Below are 22,183 nucleotides of genomic sequence, written 5' to 3' on the forward strand. Positions count from 1 at the left end.
CCTTTTTTTTCCAATTATTAGAATCATAACTATATTTTTATTTAAAATATACACGTGTCAATCATCCTATGGCATCCGATTTTTCTATTAAAATAGGTCATCCGGTCTAAATTTGCACCCAAAAAATAATTATAATTTCAAAATTTTATAAAAAAAAATTTATGGAATTAATTATAGATTGAGAGAAGAGCTCAAAAGTTAGAACTTGGCAAGAAGAATGTTTTCTTCCATGTGCTATATCAGGCCAGGTTGCAAAACTCGTACTTTATGCAATTGAATTTTCAATTTGCATAAATCATATATCTGAAAAAAATATCAAAATGTTTTTACCATTAAATTGCATCATTTATTTCATATTTTCATTTCCAACAACTCTTTCTTATTCACCAACTTTTTTAAAGAATTTTTTTTTTTTTTTTTTTTTTTAAATATTATAGTATCCCTAGAGAAATTTGAATGTATCTATTTGGTCCCCCATAGAGAATTAGTGTCTTTTGCAGTGTTTCTCTTACAAGTTGAAATTCTCTCCTGGAAAATAGAAAACATCATTACAAAACCTGTGACCACCAATTGTACTTTTAATGTTCTCTCTTCTAACATAATCAGAAATTATAATTAGTTGAGGATTAATCTTAATTACCTACTAATTAAATTGTGTCCGCAAATCGAAAATTTCGTCGGATAATTCCTCGATCAAAACCCTAAAAACCGCGACCTCGATTTCTGCGGATGTCTCCTCCACTTGCTCGCGGAAATTCGTCCACAGATCGAACTCTTTCTTGAAATCCAATCCGATCATCATATCGATAGTGTCGAACTCCACTTCTTTCCAAGAATCCAATTTGTTGCTAATTCTTCCCATCACCACTTCATTGCTATTTACCGACCAAATTACTTCGCTCTTTTCCTCCACGATTAAATCCGAGACGAGCCTCTTCATATCGGTGGACATGTTCTTCGATCCCACAAATGTTTCCACGCTCTGCTTTTTGTACAGCGATAGCGCCGCCACGTCATCCTCGGAATAATATCCCTCGGTTTCTTCGTCCGATGCTTCGAGCAACTTCCTCTCGAGTTCGATCGGGTCCAATTCCGCGAGCTTTTCGAATCTACGGAGCCTGTGCAAGAGCTGTTGTTTGGCTCCTGCATATTTTAAGGGCCAAACACTAGTCAAAATCACAATTTTCGGTACAAATCTATAGGAATCAAAAAACTACGATGAATTTCAAAAAAAAATAGCGGTTATCGAATCAAATCATTCGATCCAAACGCAACGGGCCCGCGAAGATATCAAAAGCAGGAGGCACAGGAAATGGTCCACCGGCATTATTAAAAATACATAAACTGACCATTTTCTTGAATTCAATAATTGCAAAAATTTACTCTGGCCTTCAAGATATATAAACCCCACCACCTAAATTAATTGTGTGTGGTAGAGAAAGTTATCGAAATCTTTATTTCGTGATTTTGCAAGGACAAAAAACGATGTCACACTTGAAACAGAAAATTAATTAATATGCAAGTTAAAACAATAGTACTAAGAAAGCTATGGCCACATGGTACGCTTCGATCCGCATCATAACAATCCGACATTAACGTAATAAATCTAACAATCGAAAAGGGTTGAAAGGGATCGATCGGCCAATAAAAAGATCATTTGCACTTGATTAGTCACCTAACATTAAAAAAACTACTAGTGGTCGAAAACAAATAAAAAAAATGATTAAAAAAAAAAACTTACTTTCTACATTTTCGTAGCCACAATCGAGGTCATAATCGTCTTCTTCTAATTCTTCTGCATCTTCGGTTTCGCGTAAATCGTCTTCGAACGGAGGCTCCAATATTGAAACGGGACTACATTGTTTCTTCTCTTCTTCCTCTTCTTCTTTATCTACATTTCTTGCTTCGTAATTTTCGTTTTCCTATAAAAACAAAAAAAATTATTTAAATTTACAAAAACAATGCTTGATTATTTGATTATCAAGATTGCAATCTCATTGGTGAAAGTGAGGTGTGTTTGACTGCTGACCAATCTTCCACGTACGTTAATTAATTAAAAACGGTGAAATTAAGCAATGGTTAATTAATTAGAGTTAATCAAGATTTGTCCGGGGAGATTACATGGGGAGATTAACCAATGATTAAAATAATAATTTATGTGGAATAGGCGTGATGGGAAAAAGTACAGAATTCGAACTAGCAAACAAAATATTGGTGGCCATTTAAATAATTAGTGCATGTATTCATAATTTTTATTTGCAAGTGTTCGAGGGCATTTTCGACATTTGAACACGACAACCCGGCCACGGAATCAGACCAACAGGATTATTGATTGTTCACCGACAGTACAAACTACAAACCAAGTCAATGTATATTTACCGATTTCCATCCGAGTCACGAGTTCACTCGGTCACTCACTCAGCTTCACGCAATTTTCTTATATTATTACTGTATGTCTGTATCAATGATTGAAGGTGATAATACAGAAATTATGGCATTTACCATATACAATTGTCCTAAAAAGATATTAAATAGGCTAAATTACGAAAACCTCCTAAATTTAGATTAAATAACGAAAAATACCACCACCTATTTGTAATTGCCAAAAAACCTTGAGGTTCGTTTCCGTCTAACGCCAACCCCTTACAATGTGACTTTTTAACGGATTTTTTTTTACTAGAGAAAATACACTTTACACAATTTTATATATTTTCTTTTATTTCTCACCTATTTAACATAAAGTATAATAGACTGTACACATTTTCTGTTAAAAAACTCGATAAACAGATAATCAGAGAGGGATTTTCGTTATTTAGCCATATTAGTTATTTACCAAATTGATGACTGAAAACGAGTCGACTCAACTCGTTCATCGAGTTGGCCTAAAATTAAAATGTAATGTGCCACATTTCTCAAAGAGACAGGGGAATAATAAAATAAAAAAATAATAATAATAAAAAGAAAAGAAAAAGACAAACCTGATTTACGCGGCGACTAGGAGAAGCCGCCGGAGAACAGAAGTCAGGGGTGCGGCGGCCGGACGAGGAAGGGGTCTGGAGAAGAGAGAATCTGAAAGGGCTTAAGCAAAAGCGTGTTTCCACTAAATCAAAATCGCTATTGATTATTATCTCCTCCGAGCAGTAATCGGAGCCGCAACTGCTGTTGGTGGAGGCCTCAAAATCGGCTTCTTCGTTGTTCTCCGTCCAATCGGCGCTGCTCGGTCTCCGATTACTACAAGAACACGACATTCTAACGTTTTCATCTACTTCTTTTTCTGCCGGAAAATTGAGTTCGATGTTCTGGAGAGCGCGCTTTTTGCTCTTGCTCCGGTCTTTGAGCCTTTTCAGAAACGAACCGAACAACCCGAGCCCCGCGGTTTTAGCAGTCCGGGCGGCGGCGGCTTTGGCCGCCGCCTTCGACTGCTGCTGTTTCTGGATCCTCATCGCCGCCTCCACCAGGACGGCGGCGGTTCTCGACGGAATGTGGAGGAACACGCCCCCGCCGCCGGGGGAGGACTTGCAGGGGCTCTTCGCTGGCGACGGAAAATCGAAAAACGGGGATTTAAGTACGTCCGGCGAGTTCTGGTGGAAGGAGAAAAAACAAGCGTGCCTGCAGAGATTGCTCCGGCTGGTGGAGGCGACGGCGGCGGCTGGCTGCCGTCGTTTGTTGATGACCTGAAGGGTGGTGGTGGTGGTCGTCGGCGGCGGCGGCGTGATGAAGCGGGATCGGAGGTCGGAAATGTAGGTGTTGAGATGAAACGGCTCCTGATCTTCTTGCAGCAGCTCATGCAGTAGCTGCTTCTTTTGCGCCATAAGAATTTTGTAATAATAAAGAAAATTAAAACAATAATTTATATATGTAAGAAATATATAAGAATTATGAAAAGGTTGAATGAAATGAAATGATGGTGGAAAAGGGTTTGAAAAGGAGAGGTTTCGAATAATATGTAGAGAGAGAGAGAGAGAGAGAGGGGTTTGCAGAGGTTGTTTCTTTTTTGCAAAAGGAGAATTTCGGAAGTTTGATACAAATAATAATGGCGATTGGCGAAGAGAGAGAAACCTAAAGTGAGAAAGAAGAGAGAGAGAGAGATGTGATGCTGATTCAAATCCGGGGTTACAAGATCGAGGCAAGGTGGTAATATTAATAATCTAATTATTAATACTATTAAAGAAAACAGTGGGAGTACTAATAATTACTAGTTACAACTTACAATAACAATACAGTTTAATTTGTCTGTGTTAAATTTTCGTAAGATATTAAATTGAAAAAAAATGTGTTGAAATGGGTATTTGTACATAAAAAGCAGCGGCGGTATATTTTTGATTCTTGTCTGGGAGTTTGGGGATAGTGGAGAGGAGGAAACGGGGTTTTCACTCTTTGTTTTGTCTCGCTCTTATGTTTTGACATTTCCGTAATATTTTGTGGGTAAATTACGAAAAACTTCCCGATGTTAAGGCAATTGTAACCACCACCCTCAACTATTAGTCTTGTTACATATTTATTTTTTCAATGTCAAATTTAGTGGAAATTTCTAGATTATGCGGAATATTCTTCAGTTTTTAACTGTTTTACTCCGTTCGAGGTTCTACATTTTAAAACAAGATGATCATAAAATGTGTCACTTGACTTGTAAACTCATATTGTGGTGCATTAGAAACTGCATTTTTGCATAAACGAGTACAAACTAGAGAACATATTCTACGGAATCTAGAAGATTCTGTTGAATTTGACACCCATGACCATGAGTGTGGACATGTAAGAAGATTTATAGTTAAGACCTAATTTATAATACCCAAACAAAAGGGGTTTTTTCGTAATTTAATATTACCGCAGGGAGTGATCGTAATTGACCGTATTTGTTTTTGGTGGATAATACTAAGATATAACCGCATACCTTTTTTGGTATATAAATAAATGAAAGTTGCTTTATAAGTATTCATTTATTAATTCATCCATAAGGTTTTAATTGAACAATATTATCACAAAAAGAGCACGAGGATTAGGAGGCTGACTTTATGGGACCTTTACTATACTTTTCAACCACACCTTTTAATTTCTTATTTCTATTTTTTTCTTTTTTTTTTTTTTTTGTATGTGTTCTTTTGATTAGCTTACATGGATTGGATGAGGCTCGAAATGGTTCTGATTCGATCGAAATTATTACTTTCGGAAAATAAATATTCCATTTTTTGTCAAAAGAAAAAACTAATTCACAATATCTTCCCAAAAGAATTGGACAAAAATTGTGTTTTTTCATCTATATATAAAATAGTAGATATCCTTTTGATGCTGCTCAAATGCCAATTGGGCAACCCAAGTGTCCTTGAGCCCACAAAGATAGAGAATGCCGTGAGTCACTGCCACGTGTCCGAGATAGTCGAAGGGATTGCTCCGCTCGTTAACCGACAAAACAATAGAAACACTAGATGACACGCCGGGTTAGGCCCAAATTGTCTAATTAATCTAATTGTGTGCCAAAACTCAATTAGATTACCTTTTCACCTTTACAAATGACAACACATTGTCCCACATCGGATTTTTACAAAAGTCCTACCTATTCATCCACCTATAAATACATGCGTCATTTCACATAAGAAGGTACACTCTAATTTGGCAAATAATAATTATTAATTGCCAAATTAGAGTGTACCTTCTTATGTGAAATGACGCATGTATTTATAGGTGGATGAATAGGTAGGACTTTTGTAAAAATCCGATGTGGGACAATGTGTTGTCATTTGTAAAGGTGAAAAGGTAATCTAATTGAGTTTTGGCATACAATTAGATTAATTAGACAATTTGGGCCTAATCTTAATTGGGTTAATGGGCCTAATTATGATTAGACACATCACCTTTATATTTTAAATGTAATTATTGGAGAGAAAAATAACATTAATCCTATGTAGTTAATAGCTTTATTCGTAAAATTGGACCAAAATTGTAAAAAGATTTATATAAAGAAATTGGACCAAAATTGTGTTTTATTCACAATTATTGCGAAAATGATTAATCCTGTGTAATAGGTTTATAAATGATACAGTTTGTCACGGTACGCCAATTTTTTTTTTTTGAGTTATGAGAAAATGATTGTTTATAGGGCAAATTACGGTGGGTTACTCCCTGGAGTATGATCATATTACAAAAATTCCCTGTATGTTTGCGTAATTATAATAACCCCTCAACTATGTATTATTTTATGAAAATACTTCTTAAGATGTAAATTTAGGTACGCCAACACTTCAAACTGTTTACCGAACTAAATATACGTTTTGGTTCGGTAAATAAACAAATCAAATAAATTTTAGGGTAAATTACAAACACCCCCTGAGGTATGGTTAATTTACAAAAAATCCTCTTGTTTGGATAGTTACATCTACCCCTCAACTATGTTTTTTTTCTTACACCTCCACCCTTATGATGTCAAATTCAACATAATCATCTAGATTTCGTGGAATGTGCTCTAGTTTGTACTCGTTTTGTGTAAAAATACAGTTTCTGATGCACCACAATCTGATATATACAAGCCAAAAAAACACATATTACGATCATCTTGCTTCAAAATGTGGAGTTCGAATGGGATAAAGCGGGTACAAAAGTGATAATATTCCATATAATCTCGAAGATTCCACTAAATTTGAGGAGTTGAGGGGTGGTTGTAATTATCCAAACAAGAGATGGGTTTTTGTAATTTGATCATATCTCAGTGGTGGTTGTAATTTACCCTAAATTTTATGTAAAAATATTTAAAATGTGGAGTTAGCTGTGATTATCTAAACAAGATGAGTTTTTTTTCATAATTTGTCCATAACTCAAGAGGTGTCGTAATTTGACCTCATTTATACATTGGATAATCAATTTGACCTCAATTTGACATCATTTAGGGCATCTCCAATGGAGTCTCTAAACTCCATTTGGCTGCATAATATAGAAATTGTGCATCAAAATCCAACACCAACAAGAAAATTTAAGGGGCTCTAAATTTTCAGATTTTTGCAAAATATGCAAACTTGGTTCTAAATTTAGGTACTGGTTTGGAGACTCTGATTTTATGGGACCCATCTTCAAACAAAACAAAATTTCTTGAATTTAAATTTTGAATTTAATTTTTTTTAAATTAAAATTAAAATTTGAATGATTTGCAAATATGACCGTTGGTTTTCAACGGTAAGAAAAAATATTGAAAAAAGCATAAATACCTCTAATTGTTCTTCAACTTCTTCATCTTCTTCATCTTCTTCATCACTTCTAAATATTCTGATTGTGAGTTTTTTTTCTTTTTTTTTTTCTCTCTTCAATACTTGTAGAAATTGGAAATTTGGTTGAGTTTATGGCTCAGAGAATGGAGAAATTAGAAGTAGGGGGTTGGGTTTTACTTGAATTCTTGAAATAATTAGGAGCAAATTTTTTTTTTCTTTCTCTCTGTTACGGTGCGTGAACAGAGTGAAAATTGGGGAAGAAGAGGCGAGGGGTTAGGTTTAGAAAAGAGAAAAGAAAAAAAAAAGAAAAAAAAAAGAAAAAAAAAAGGAAAATACGCGTATTGGAGGTCAAAGGCGGTTTACATAGTGGAGATTTATAAATCTCTTAATTGTTAAGCATTTAATTAGTATTTAATTAGTATTTAATTAGTTATTCAAAACTATTTAATTAGTCTTTTTTTAGTAATTAGTTTATTTTGTATTTAGGTTTAATAAATTTAATTCTTTTATATTTAGTTTAATCACTTACTATTTAATTATGAAGATGTGAATAAGATGATTAGATAAAAATTTAACGGTCGAGATCAATTGAAATCATATTCAATGGTTGTAGTTCAATATTTCAGATAATTTCAGAATTTTTCATGGAGGAGATGTGAATAAGATAATTAGATAATAATTTAATGGACGTGATCAATTGAAATAATATTCAACGGTTCTAGTTCAATATTTCATATCTTTTCAGAAATTTTCATTTTTTGGATCAAAATGTGTATTAAAAATATTTAAGATTGTTCAAATAAAATTTAACTGTCTACAATCTCGTATATGAATAAAATTTGAGCCATAAACAAATTACTACATAAAATAATCCGTAACATGATTTAGAGACTCGAAATTATAGAGCCCTCCCATTGTGGAATTTTGTTTTTTAGAGACCCCAAAATTTTACCGGGTCTCTATTTGGGTCTCCAAAACAAAATTTGGAGACCCAATTTGAAGACTCTATTGGAGATGCCCTTATACATTGGAAGATATATGGAATTCCTAAAAATAAAAGTAAATAAGAAAAATTAATGTAGACTGGTTAATATATAATAGGGCATAGGGTAGTGTAGATAGTAGATACAAACTGTTTCTAGCTAAGTTGGTCTCAGAGAATCTCTCACTTGAATAACTCTTAGATTCTGGGTACGAAAACTTAGTCACTGTTTCAAATCGTGAAAAACAATATGTATATATATATTTATTTATTTAATATTTCTCAAATAATTATTGATTGATTTTAATTTAATTATATTAATAATGTTTCCATGTTTCCTGTAAAAAGTAACGAACTTTTGAGAATGTCAATGATGACACGCGCCCCATGCATTACTCTCTTGCCTTCGCCCCCTTTGTTTTGCAATTTTAATTTAATTTGATTTATTTTTCTCTTGTCCTAATTAATTTAATTAATATCATAATAAATAAATAAAATTGATTTGATTTCTTTTGTGTGTGTCAGACATGTGGCCCATGGTTGGTTTGACCCTGGGTTCGATTCAGCTATAAACAGATTTGATTATCATTCATTCAGTTATCAACCATTTTGAATTATATATTAATTATAAAAATTCCCAAAAAAAAATTGTAAATAAATATTAGAAAACAACTATTTTATTAAAAAAAAAAAAAAGAAAAAAGAGGGAGTAGAAATTGGGTAATAAATAGAGAATTGAATTTGTCTCTTATTTGCAGATTGACGAGCAGTAGGGGAAAAAAATGCATGCATGCGTGAAAAGGGGTATCTCTGTAATCGCATATGGGTCGTACCTTTCTTCTGTCCAGTCCACTTCATTTTCTTCACTTTAATTCAAATATTTTTTCCTACTTTTATATTTTTTTTTATTTAATCTAAAAATATGTATATATTTATTGATGAGGTGACAAAATCTTTGTAATTTGAGGGTTCCTTCGATGCTACACCCGGTGAAAAACACCGGGTGGGTCTTCTGCTGCCACGTGTTCTTTTTTTTATTTTTCTAAAACCCCTAATGGTAAACCCTAGCGGGGAATCTATTATAAAATACAAAAAAGAGACACGTGGCAGCAGAAGACCCACCCGGTGTTTTTCACCGAGTGTAGCATCGAACAAATCGTAATTTGAGTCGTATCACTTGAAATAAGTGGTGAGCTGACCCACCATTTGCGTTCAAAACACCCGCTCTTCTCATTCTTTAATTCATTCATTATTATTATATTATTCAATTCATTTACATCAATTCTGAGTTTTTTCAAATACTGCATACAGTGAAATACAGTGGTAATTTAATTTTCATATTTTATTACACAATTATATATATATATATATATATATATATATATATATAAATAAAAAGAATACAACTAGTGCATATATATATATATATATATATCATTAAAAAAGCATAAGTTCTCTCGAAATAATTAGTACGACACCCGGGCGATGCACGGTGAATATTGTCGAGATTAAATTGTCATATTGTGACACATAATCTAACACAATGGGGATAAAACAATTTTAGACGTTGAATAATTGGCCATGATTCAGTGATGAAGTTATACGAACACAAACAACCTTTAGCGTTCTATCCGACTTAAAGTACGCACTTGCATCATTGATGCGAATAATACACAATCAAAACAAATATTGCTCGCTACAAATCAACCATTACCGAATCGTGGTCAATTAAACCCTTAGTGACCAAATGATGGGTCCACATATCTAAACTAGGGATGAATTTGAAATACGTTGATTTGATTCGAGATCACTTTTTATTCATCTTTACATAGAAAAATTTTAATTTCTCCAAAGTTTTATAATTCCACATATTCAAAATTAACTGATTAGAAATTGAGTCGGAATTGTCGATGAACTCGCGGTTCAGGCCCGACATTACAGATACGCATTTTAGGAGCATGCCTAGGGCCCTCAAGTTTTTGGAGTCACCTACAATTTCAATTTTCATATATATATATATATATATATATATATATATATATATATATATATATATATATATATATATGATATGCCTAATTGGGCCAGCCCAATGGACCTACAATTTCTTTACCTACTGGGCTACGAGCCCAATATCGAAGACCAATATCACCGAGGCCCAAACACCTTCAAGTAAGGCTTGGGCCCAACAAAGCAAACTCAACCCAATAAACGACATATAAATAGAGGTTTTACTCATTTTATTAAGGTACGTCCTATTAACTGAGCAATACTACAATTGTATTCTCTGGACTAATTTCTACTATCAGCACGTCTGACTTGAGCGTCGGAGGGGTTTCCGCCGGATCAACCCCCGGCGTAGTTCACGTGTGTTCTATGATCGCAGGTACCTCAGGATCATCAAGTTGTCAAGCTACTGATCTGCTTTGCTCTCCCAGTTTGTTTTCTACACTACCCCAGATGATCTACATTTTAGCATCATCATTTTGGCGCCGTCTGTGGGAACGGTGCAAACCAGATCACGTAGCCAACAAGATCCTCATGAGGCGTCTGCTCGGAGAGAAAACACAGCTAACGATCTCCCACCTCGTGGAGGCTCTGGCTTGCCACCTCCTCCACATCCCATGGATCCGCCTCGCGAGGTTCAGGTGATCCCCCATCGGGACCCACCACTCGCCGATCCACAACTCACTGCTCCTCGAATGGTTCAAATAACCGAGGATGCGCTTCAACGCATGATAACAGAAGCTTCAACTCGGGCTGCCACTGAATCAGTGGCACCATATATCGCCACGATGGGTACAGATGCTCCCAACGCGATTCCAGCACCTGCTCCACATGTGGAGCCACCTATGGCACCACCGCCATCGACTCCCTGGGGGCTTACATCGCCCCCAAAATATTTCGCTCGCCAAGGGTTATCGACTTCCTGGGGGCTTACATATGCCCCCAAAATATTTCGCTCGCCAAGGGTTATCGACTCCCTGGGGGCTTACATCGCCCTCAAAATATTTCGTTCGCCAAGGGTTATCGACTCCCTGGGGGCTTACATCTGCCCCCAAAATATTTCGTTCGTCATAGCAGGAGCCAACGCTCCTCCTCGTTGAGGCCCCACTGGGTCCTCAACATGATCAATTTCTACTTACTTCTCGAACGGTTCAGATAACCGAAGAAGACCTTCAGCGTATGATCACGGAAGATTCAACTCGTGCTGCCACTGAATCAGTGGCACCATATATTGCCAAGGTTGGGAATCTCACCCCGGTGGTTCGTGATCGCCTCATCCTAAATGGGGGGCTATCCCATCCTAAAGTTGGGCATCTCATCTCAAGGGTGGTACATCCACTTACCTTTCAACCCCAAGGGGTTTCACATCCCATCAAGTGTTTCACGTCCCTACTTCAAAAACAGAAAAAAAAGGGTCTGACGCGCACGCGCGAACCAATGGCACAACCGTGCGCATCCACCTCAAACCATAGGTCTCGAGCGCCTCATCCTACAGTGGGCAGTTATCCCCATCCTAAGGTTGGGCATCACTCTTACCTTTCAACCCTAAGTGGGTTCACAACACATCTCAAGAGACGAGTATACTCCATACTCAAAAAATAGAACATCCCCAAGGGGGTGCACATCCCATCTCAAGGAACGAGGATAATCTCCCTACTCAAAAAATAGAACATCCCAAGGGGGTGCACATCCCATCTCAAGGAACGAGGATAATCTCCCTACTCAAAAAATAGAACATCCCCAAGGGGGCGCACATCCCATCTCAAGGAACGAGGATAATCTCCCTACTCAACAAATAGAACATCCCCAAGAGGGTGCACATCTCATCTCAAGGAACGAGGATAATCTCCCTATTCAAAAAATAGAACATCCACAAGGAGATGAATATCAACCAAATAAAAAATGAAAAGAAAAAAGATGAAGATGAAAAAATAGAAGAAAAAAGAAGATAATGAAAAAAGAGAAGAAGAAAGAAAGAAAAAACAAGAAGAAGAAGAAAAAAGAAGAAGATGAAAAAACATAGGAAGAAAATGAAGAAACAAGAAAAAGATGAAGAAAAAAAAATGCTCGGAGAGAGCACGCGCGCGTGCACAGCACCCGCCAATCGCGCGCGCTGGGAAAGAAAGAAAACAAAAAAAAAAAGAAAAAAAAAAAAAGTACAAAAGCGGCTAGCGCGTGCACTGCATGCGAGAGGGCAACCGTGTATTCGGATAGCGCGCGCATCAGAAAAAAAAAAAAAAAAAACAGGTGAAAAACGCGTGGCCTACACGCGCCAGTCGCGCTACCGCCTGGTCGGGCGCGCGCTTCACAAAAAAAAATAAAAAATAAAAAATATATATATAAAAATACAAAAGTGAAGAGAAGAGGCACTTCTCTCTCCTCGTGACTGCGCGCGCTTCCCCACGAATTCTCTTCTCCAACATTAGTTGGCTGCCAAAAATAAAAAAATAAAAAATAAAAATAAAAAAAGAAGAAAGAGGCAGCAGCATAGCACGTGGAGGTCACCAACCCACCTCCCATCACCTCTCTTCAACATCACATCGCGCAGTCAATTTCTCCCCTCTCTCACCCTCTCGGGCTCCGTGCCGGCTGCCCCAGTCACAGCAGAATGCGCGGCTTAAGCCGTGCGGCTCTATACGCGCGCGGCTCCCAATGCCACCCATCAAATCGCGCTCTCCTACATCTCAAATCGCGCCTCCCCTCTACTCATCTAATCGCGTGCAAATTTTACTCCTCTCCACCAAATAGCCTGCCGATTTCACCTCGCTTCATCAAATTGTGCGAGAATTTCAACGCGCTCTACCAAATTGCGCAAGGATTCTTAACGCGTCCAACCCAATAGAGTTCGCTCTCCACCAAAAAAAAAAAAAAAAAAAAAAAAAAACTCTCGGGCACGATTCCCGAGGCGCGCATCCGACACGCTTCTCGATGCAAAAAAAAAAAAAAAGCAAACGGGCACGATTCCCGAGGCGCGCACGACACGCTTCTAGAGGCTTGCATCCGACACGCTTCCCGAGGCAAAAAAAAAAACGGGCACGATTCCAAAAAAAAAAAAAAAAAAACGACCACGATTCCCGAGGCAAATAAAAAAAAAAGGCACGATTACGACTCCTGAGGCGCGCGCACTTCACGCTTCCCGAGCCAAAAAAAAAAAAAAAAAAAAAAAAAAAAACTTGGGCACGATTCCCGAGGCGCGCATCCGGCACACTTCCTAAGACAAAAAAAAAAGAGGGAAAAAGTGAATAAAGCAACATGCTGCGTCACTCTCGAGGAAGTCCCTATCAGCTCCTCATAAAATTCTTAACAGCTCCACACTCCCTCTCTCCGTGCACTAGATGCGCGCGTGCCTCCCCCCATGTGGGCTTATGCGCGCACGGACTCCAAGTGCGCGCGAACTAAGGCACATCAGCGTCCTACAACGCGTGCCGCCTCTCCTACCTCGTAGTGCGCGCATATCTGAGGTCGTGCGCAACTCCCAAAATTCTACCTCAAATCACGTGAAGATTTTGACGCACTTTACTAAATCGCGCGAGAATTTCAACGCGTTCCACCAAATTGCGCGAGCTCTTTAACGCACCTACCAAATTGCGTTCGCTATCAAATAAAAAAATAAAAAAAAAAAAATTCTCCACACCATGCCAACGATTAACGCAAGACTACAACACCGATCTACTCTCGACAAGATCCGGTACCCTTTTCAACGTGGCTCCCACATCCTCTCGAGAGTGGGGGGCTTGCGAGACAACTCCCACGAGGAGCCAACTCGCGCAGTAATACAACCCGCAGCGAGACAACTCCCACGAGGAGACAGCTCGCTCGGTCCTACAACTTCTTACAAGGAAACTCCCACGAGGAGCCAACCCCCTCGGGTCACAAAACCACAGCGAGATAACTCCCACGAGGAGACCATTCGCTCCGTCCTATAGCCCGTTGGGACAACTCCCACGAGGAGTTAACCCCTCTAGTTTCAAAACTACAGCGAGATAACTCCCACGAGGAGTCCACTCGCTCAATCCTACAACCCGTTGCGAGGCAACTCCCACGAGGAGCCAACTCCCTCGGATCTCAACACCACAGCGAGACAACTCCCACGAGGAGACCACTCGCTCCGTCCTATAACCCGTTGCGAGGCAACTCCCATGAGAAGCCAACTCCCTCGGGTCTACGAAACCACAACGAGATAACTCCCACGAGGAGACAACTCGCTCAGAGCGACCTCGATACGCACGCTCCTCAGTCGCGCGTTATTCAATGCTTCTACAACTTCGTTGCGAGACAACTCCCATGAGGAGACAACTCGCCCGAAATTCAATATATAATCGCAAGCTCAAGATAGCACGATTACGACCCTAGAAACACTTGGAAATATTATGGGAATCTATATAGCCTGGCCAGCTTGATTACTCAAATTTATCTACTTGTTTTCGATGGGTCCTTCATTAAAACGTGGCCACGGTCCAAACATACTTACGACCCACGAGGTCTAACAAAGGGCACGATCCCCATATAAAAATCTTGAGAGTCTGATCCCCTCCTCAAGTACATCACGCAGAAGGCTATATGTAAACACATACAAGCAACGCGTCAAAACATTGAAAATGTCGAAAAATAACAACTCCCATGAGGAGAATACTAGCTCCGTGCTACTACATTATCGTGAGACAACTTCCACGAGGACGTAACTCGATTACCCCAGAGACAACTCCCACGAGGAGATTACTTGATCCGTGCTACTACATTATCGCGAGACAACTCCCACGAGGAGATAACTCGATCAACACTATTACCCCGCGACAAGAGAACTCCCACGAGGAGATAATTCGCTACTACATCGTCGCGGGACAAAACCGACGACTCAATTAACTTATATCGCGGTAACTTTGTCGCGCTATGCGCCAACGCGCATTCACACCCCTCCGGGACACGCTCCAACGCGTTTTCGCATACCATTAGGCCATACGCCAACGATCGACTTCTACAATTTTTACTCTCGACACGATCCGAGACCCATCACAACATGGCCCCCACATCGACTCGAGAGTGGGGGGCTTAATGATATGCCTAATTGGGCCAGCCCAATGGACCTACAATTTCTTTACCTACTGGGCTACGAGCCCAATATCGAAGACCAATATCGCCGAGGCCCAAACACCTTCAAGTAAGGCTTGGGCCCAACAAAGCAAACTCAACCCAATAAACGACATATAAATAGAGGTTTTACTCATTTTATTAAGGTACGTCCTATTAACTGAGCAATACTACAATTGTATTCTCTGGACTAATTTCTACTATCAGCACGTCTGACTTGAGCGTCGGAGGGGTTTCCGCCGGATCAACCCCCGGCGTAGTTCACGTGTGTTCTATGATCGCAGGTACCTCAGGATCATCAAGTTGTCAAGCTACTGATCTGCTTTGCTCTCCCAGTTTGTTTTCTACACTACCCCAGATGATCTACATTTTAGCATCATCAATATATATATATATATATATATTAGAATTTTGAAAACTTAATTGTTTATGATCAAATGAGGCAAACTGCATGCTGAGCTTGACTAGCATTTTCTTTGTCCCGTGAATTTGTTATTGTTATTTGTTAGTATATGTCTTTTTTTCTTTTAATTACAAAGTGCAAATTGGAATGAAATTTACAGACTTTTGCCTCTTCCAATCCAAAAATTTCCGATTTTTTTTTTATTTGATTTTAATTTCAAAATAATCCATATTTTTGTTTCAAAACAATTACTTATAAATTAGTATTATTATATGTTTTACAATATTATAGACAAATAAAAGAATGGAATTTTGATGTCCGCTGATTTCGATCTAATTTGTCTTTTAGTTGTGGAACAAGCTTTTTCATTCCAATATTTGAAATTCCAAATTTAAAACATATTATTATTATTATTATTATTATTATTATTATTATTATTATTATTATTATTATTATTATTATTATTATTATTATTATTATTATTATTATTATTATTATTATTATTATTATTATTATTATTATTATTATTATTATTATTATCATCATCAAAAGTACCAGTATAATTTCAATCACATCCTTTCGATTTTCACCCATATTCTTAGCAATGGTCATTAATTGAATGGGGTGTTTCTACCATGAGATTCTGTGTTCTAAACTTATATGAGATACCCCTTCAAATTGCGACACGTGTCCCAACAAAAAAACCTATTTTTTCCTCATGTATGTATTGTCGCAAATACCCTTTGTACAATAATTATTTTAAAAAAAATCAGCAATTATAAGTTATTAATGAAATGTCAATTTAACCCTTTCTATTTTAATGCAATTTTAAATATATATTTATTGCTGAATTAAAATTTATAAAGTCAATTATATCATTATTCATAAAAATCATTAAACCACTCATTCAAAATTGCATCAACCTGAATTCGAACTTGTGACCATCTTAAAACATACAAGAATTACTTACCATTAAGACACAACACATAATTGACAACAAAATAACATTACGGATATATATCACAAAGCTACAATTTATAATGGTTATAAAACTTATACAAATAATGTTAAATAAATTATTAATTCTCATATAATTATTATTATTATCCCATACTAACAAATCTTTATATAATATATTTTAAAAATCTAAGGAAATGCTGATCAACTCGTGTAATTTAAAAATGAATTTCAAAAGAATTTGAAGTTTGAATTGAATCGTAAATTGTAAGATTTAATTAAATCGTAATATTTGAATCAATTAAACTCATGTGTTTTCAATTCAAAAACAATATTCAAAGATTTGATCGATTAAGCTCAACTCATTTCAATTCGTAGACATGAATATTCAAATATTTGAATCGGTTAAACTCAATAATTTACAATGGCGTATTAATCAAACTATGCATAGTTAAAGTTTAGTATCTTTTTTTATTGAATTTTATCATAAAAATAATAAAATTTAATTCGTAAAAATCGTAAGATTTAATTGGTTCATGGTTAGATTAAATCTTACGATTTATGATTTGATTCTTACGATTTTACGAATTAAATTATTATTTTTTTTGTTAAATTGAATTAAAAGGATAGTAGACTTTAATTATAAATAGTTAACTCGATTAATACGTTCTTGTCAGTGGTTGAACTTAATCGTTTCAAATTTTTGAATAATATTTACAAATTAAAAGGATTTGCGCTTAATTGATCAAATCATACGCTTTAATTAATCTTATGATTTGATTCTTACGTAACTCAGGAATTATTTTTTTATTATAAAATTGAATTAAAAATGTATTACACTTTAATTGATAATAGTTAATTTGATTAAGACGTTCTTGTCAATAGTTGAGCGCGCTAATTAATCGATTCAAATATTTGAGTAATGTTTACAAATTGAAAGGACTTGAGCTTAATTGGTTCAAATATTACGCTTTGATAAAATATTACGATTTACGATTAGGTTAGTACATGTGTTAGGAATTAAATTTATTATTTTTATGACAAAATTAAATTAAAAAGATATTAGACATTACTTATAAATAGTTAAATCAATTATGTAGCACGTTATGTCAATAGTTAAGCAACCGATTCAAATATTTGAATAATGTTTACTAATTTAAAGGATTTGAACTTAATGGATTCAAATTTTACTATTTGATTAAATTAAATATTAAAAGAAAATTCACAATATAGTATTTGTAGTATATAATTTTATTTTAAAGTGAGAAAAATACTAATTGGAATGAGTTATAAGTTTTTATTCTTCTAAATAAACATATTATTTTATTTTTTATTTGGATTTGTCACACTATCGATTTAATATCATAAGTGAGTTTGAATTAAGTTATGCATTTTTTTATATTTAATTGAACATTCTTTACATTTTTAAATGGTGGAGTTTATTAATTATTCTAATATTATATAATTAATGATAGATGTTTGGCCTATTGAACTGCAATTCTTTATATTTTTCAAACTTTATTATATTAAACTTGTTAATAATTTATTTAATATCATTTAATAATAATGAATGTTGCAATTAATATTCTAATTAACAGTATTTATACAATTATGGTTAAAAATATCATAATAAGTTAATGTGCTTGGATGGTTAGGAGTTTTGAATGTATTAAGATGTCACGAGTTCTATCCCTAATTAATGCATTTTTTCGACTATTTATCAAATAAAACTCGGTCACAATGAATTTAAATTAATTATTTAATTAAAATATAGTAGGGGGTAAACTAGACAATTCAATGTTAATCAATTTTATATTAATTTAATAAAAAAATAATCGAAGGATAATTTGGTAAAGTACTTAATTTTTAGAACATAGGCCATGTTTTTTTTCTAGGGTCCAGATTTAATCTTAGAAAATTAATGGTGATTAATACATATCTCATATAAGTTTAGAACACAGTCAGTCTCGCCCTAGAAAGAAATGACCATATCAATAAATAATCATATTATGCTGAATCCATTTTTGGTTTGATTATAATTTATATATTTACATCCATACACACACATTATTTAATTTACATTAATTATCCCATAACTTTATTGTGGCGTTAATTTTGGTATTTAAATTAATCAATTGGGCATATAGAATTAAGACTATATTTTGCATGTACCACTGTCCTTAGAAGATCTGCTAAAACAACAGACAAAATATTACCAGAATTAGTTAAATGACAGACACTACAGATAGAATGAGCTCAAAGACAGCTTGTATAACAGAATTTCAAGTTTGAATGCTCAGAGTTTTTTTAGTACTTCTCACAAAATTTATTGGACTATAATTTATATGTGGTCAATGATTAACTAGTGATTAGGTTATTATAAAATTATTTTCAGTGTTAAAATAAAGTGATGTTTGCCAATTTTAGCAAAGATGTATACAAAATCTGAAATGATTTGTGCAGGCACATATTAAACAGTCAGACACATTTTTTACCATTTTTCAAAAAACAAAAAGTGAAAAAACTCAAAAACTCTCTCAACCTTTCGATTTTCTTTCGCAAAGCCCGTGCAAATCGTCAACAGATCGGAGGTAATTTTTACGTTTTTACGATCTTCTTGTTATGTAGATTACGAATCCGAAAAAAAAAACGAAAAAAATCGGACTTTGGCCTGCTCGTGTGATTTTACACGAGCGCATCCACTGCGCTCGTGTAAATCCACACGAGCAGGCCTTGTTAATTTTTTATTTTTTTTAATTGCTTGTGTAAAAACACACGAGCGGTTGCAAAGGGCTAGTGTGATTTCACACGAACGCGTTTCAACCGCTCGCGTGTTTTTACACGAGCATTTTTAATTTTTTTTTTTTTTTATAATTTATTTTTTGAATTATAAGATGCTCGTGCAAAAACATGCGAGCATTTCAACAGTGCTCGTGTGAAATCAGACGAGCACTGTTGAAATGCTCGTATGTTTTTGCACGAGCACAACAATTTAATTTTTTTTTTAATTGGGTAGGAATAGTACAAAAGGTAAATAGTTATGGTAAAAAAGTAAAAAATCATGGTAAAAAAGTGCATGAATGTTTAATTTGGCCTGCGTATATTATTACCCATACAAAATTAAGTTGAAAATTAAAGTTACAAGTTGATTCTTCATGATATTTGCAAGCATACCAACCTATGTAGTATGAAAACTTCGACTTTTTAATGTTTTTGCAATTACCCCCTCAACTATAAATCTTTTTACACGTTCACCCTTGCGATTTCAAATTTAGTGGAATCTTCGAGATTATATGGAATATTATCACTTTTGTACCCGCTTTATCCCATTCGAACTCCACATTTTGAAGCAAGATGATCATAATATGTGTTTTTTTGGCTTGTATATATCAGATTGTGGTGCATCATAAACTGTATTTTTACACAAAACGAGTACAAACTAGAGCACATTCCACGAAATCTATATGATTATGTTGAATTTGAAACCATAAGGGTGGAGGTGTAAGAAAAAATTATAATTAAGGGGTAGATGTAATTATCCAAATAAGATGGGTTTTTTTTCGTAAATTGACCATACCTGAGGAGGTGGTTGTAATTTACCCTATGTATAAATATACATCCCTATATTTTAAATATTACATGTTTTCCTCAAGTTCCCGTATTCTCATTTTTGAGACATGCCATTTTCCAGTATCCATTTTTTCATTTCCCATATCGCCGTTTCCGTCTAGGTGCTATAAAAAAATCAATTGCAAACATCGCTAGAGTTTGGTTAAAAAAGAGTGGAAACAACTATTTAAACTTTAAAGGATGGAATCCTTTACTAATTAAGAAAAAAAGAATACAGAATTTTGACCCTATTAATTATTTATTTATTTTCTCTGACAACGTTTGTTTGCAGCTAATAGTCTTCTAGGAAATTTCATCAATGTTTAATTAGATACTTAATCTAAGGTCTATTAATCAATACACAAATATTTCAGTCACATATTTAATATACTATTATAATAATTGTACAAACAGTCAACCATAAATCTCTCTCTCTCTCTCTCTCTCTCTCTCTCTCTCTCTCTCTCTCTCTCTCTCTCAGAGGATCCAATGCTGAAGGACAAGGTCCCCTTTTAATTTATTGTTGTTCACAGATTTCGAACAGTACAACAATTAATACATTTCTGTTTTGATGAATCAAACAAATGAACAATTGTCCGAAATTTTGCTTTTTCCCCAAGTAAAAACAAAAGTTTAATTACACTTCGAGTAATTGGGTGCTAATCATCAATAAAATACATTTTCTGGATGCTTTGCTAATTAACGAATTACTCCTTAATTATAGTACTTTAAGATAAAGAAATAATTACTGACCCGTCTAGCTAAATTTATTTTAAACAACTGATAAACTCTTACGTCAGATAAGATGTTTTAAGAGCTGATAAATTGTTACATCTTATTTTTTGAATTAATGTTAAAGTGTTTGGATAGTGAGTTTATTTGCTATTTTTATTCATTAAAAGATCTTAAATAAAAAGTTCGGGTAGATGTACTTATTAAAAAAAAAAAATTTGCTCTCAAACAACTTATTTTTAAAAAAAAATAATTTTTTTTTTAAATTACCAAACACTTTGGAAGAGCTTATAAACTCTTAAGCATCTTATAAACTCTTTTATCTTATAAGCTTAGTCAAACACCCTAAATTTGGTTCTTAATTACTCCTTAATAATATGTAAGATGCGAATTATCAATACAACGACATACATGGTCAAGTCTTCAACTCGAGAATCTCTACAATTACCTATCTTCATCAATATCGCATCTATATATTGCTTAAATCTTCCGAAAACCATATTTTCGATATTGATTTAGATTAGATTTAAATCATCTATACCCTTTGACTATTTGAAATGCCCTACGTTCTTGCACTTTTCTTACTCCACCAAATGAACCACGTACCCTTGCTGATAACATGCATATTACATTCTTTTTATTGATACGAGAACCCCAACCACTACAAGTATAATCAATGGACAAACTTTGTCTTGATGCAATAGTTCGCAAACCATATGAAAAATTTAAACCGCTTTAATTCGGGGCCTGCCCAAACCTTTATGGGACCCTATCTAGAAAAAATGTACAACCGTTATATAATTATTTCATATAAAAGAAAATATTTTTTGGGTAATATGTTTTTTATTTTTGTATAAATGTTACGAGTATTAATTATTATATTATGTAGGCACTGCGCTAATTATATACGACGAGCTCCGTTCAGAAGTATTAATAAGTTGTTTGAATCCGAGCCAAATGATATTAGATTAACAATAATGAAATCGATAATTTTTTTTAGTTCTCTTGTAGTAATTCTATTGAGCAATATATTTTATTTTAGACTCCATTTTTCTTCCATATCCGAGTCCCAATAAATCTTGTCAATCGAACATTATGAGCTCATACTATTTGCCGAAATGTGTAATAAAAACAACTAACATATGAATATTCAGACAACATTTCATTTGTTTTTTTCTTCTCAATGAAACAGACAAATTTTGTGACAAA

The 22,183-nt window shown here is 34.9% G+C and overlaps 1 protein-coding gene across 2 annotated transcripts; it reads right to left on the reverse strand.

The window, feature by feature from the left end:
- Positions 1–451: 451 nt before the first annotated feature.
- TRM28 (histone-lysine N-methyltransferase SETD1B-like protein) lies at positions 452–7,704 on the reverse strand. Of its 2 annotated transcripts, XM_088823982.1 has the most exons (4): positions 7,197–7,704; positions 2,979–3,800; positions 1,742–1,922; positions 452–1,143 (listed from the first exon to the last, which is right to left on the reverse strand). In XM_088823982.1, the coding sequence occupies exons 2-4, from the start codon at positions 3,441–3,443 to the stop codon at positions 644–646; spliced, it is 1,146 nt and encodes a 381-aa protein (XP_088680108.1). In that variant the 5' UTR covers positions 3,444–3,800; positions 7,197–7,704; the 3' UTR covers positions 452–643. The 2 variants fall into 2 exon arrangements, with proteins under 2 accessions (XP_088680108.1, XP_012840119.2); XM_012984665.2 differs by lacking the exon at positions 7,197–7,704 and having other exon boundaries at positions 2,979–4,245.
- Positions 7,705–22,183: the final 14,479 nt, after the last annotated feature.

The sequence above is a fragment of the Erythranthe guttata genome, chromosome 10 (assembly GCF_056151865.1).
Source record: "Erythranthe guttata isolate IM_541 chromosome 10, IM_541, whole genome shotgun sequence".
Lineage (NCBI taxonomy): Eukaryota > Viridiplantae > Streptophyta > Magnoliopsida > Lamiales > Phrymaceae > Erythranthe > Erythranthe guttata.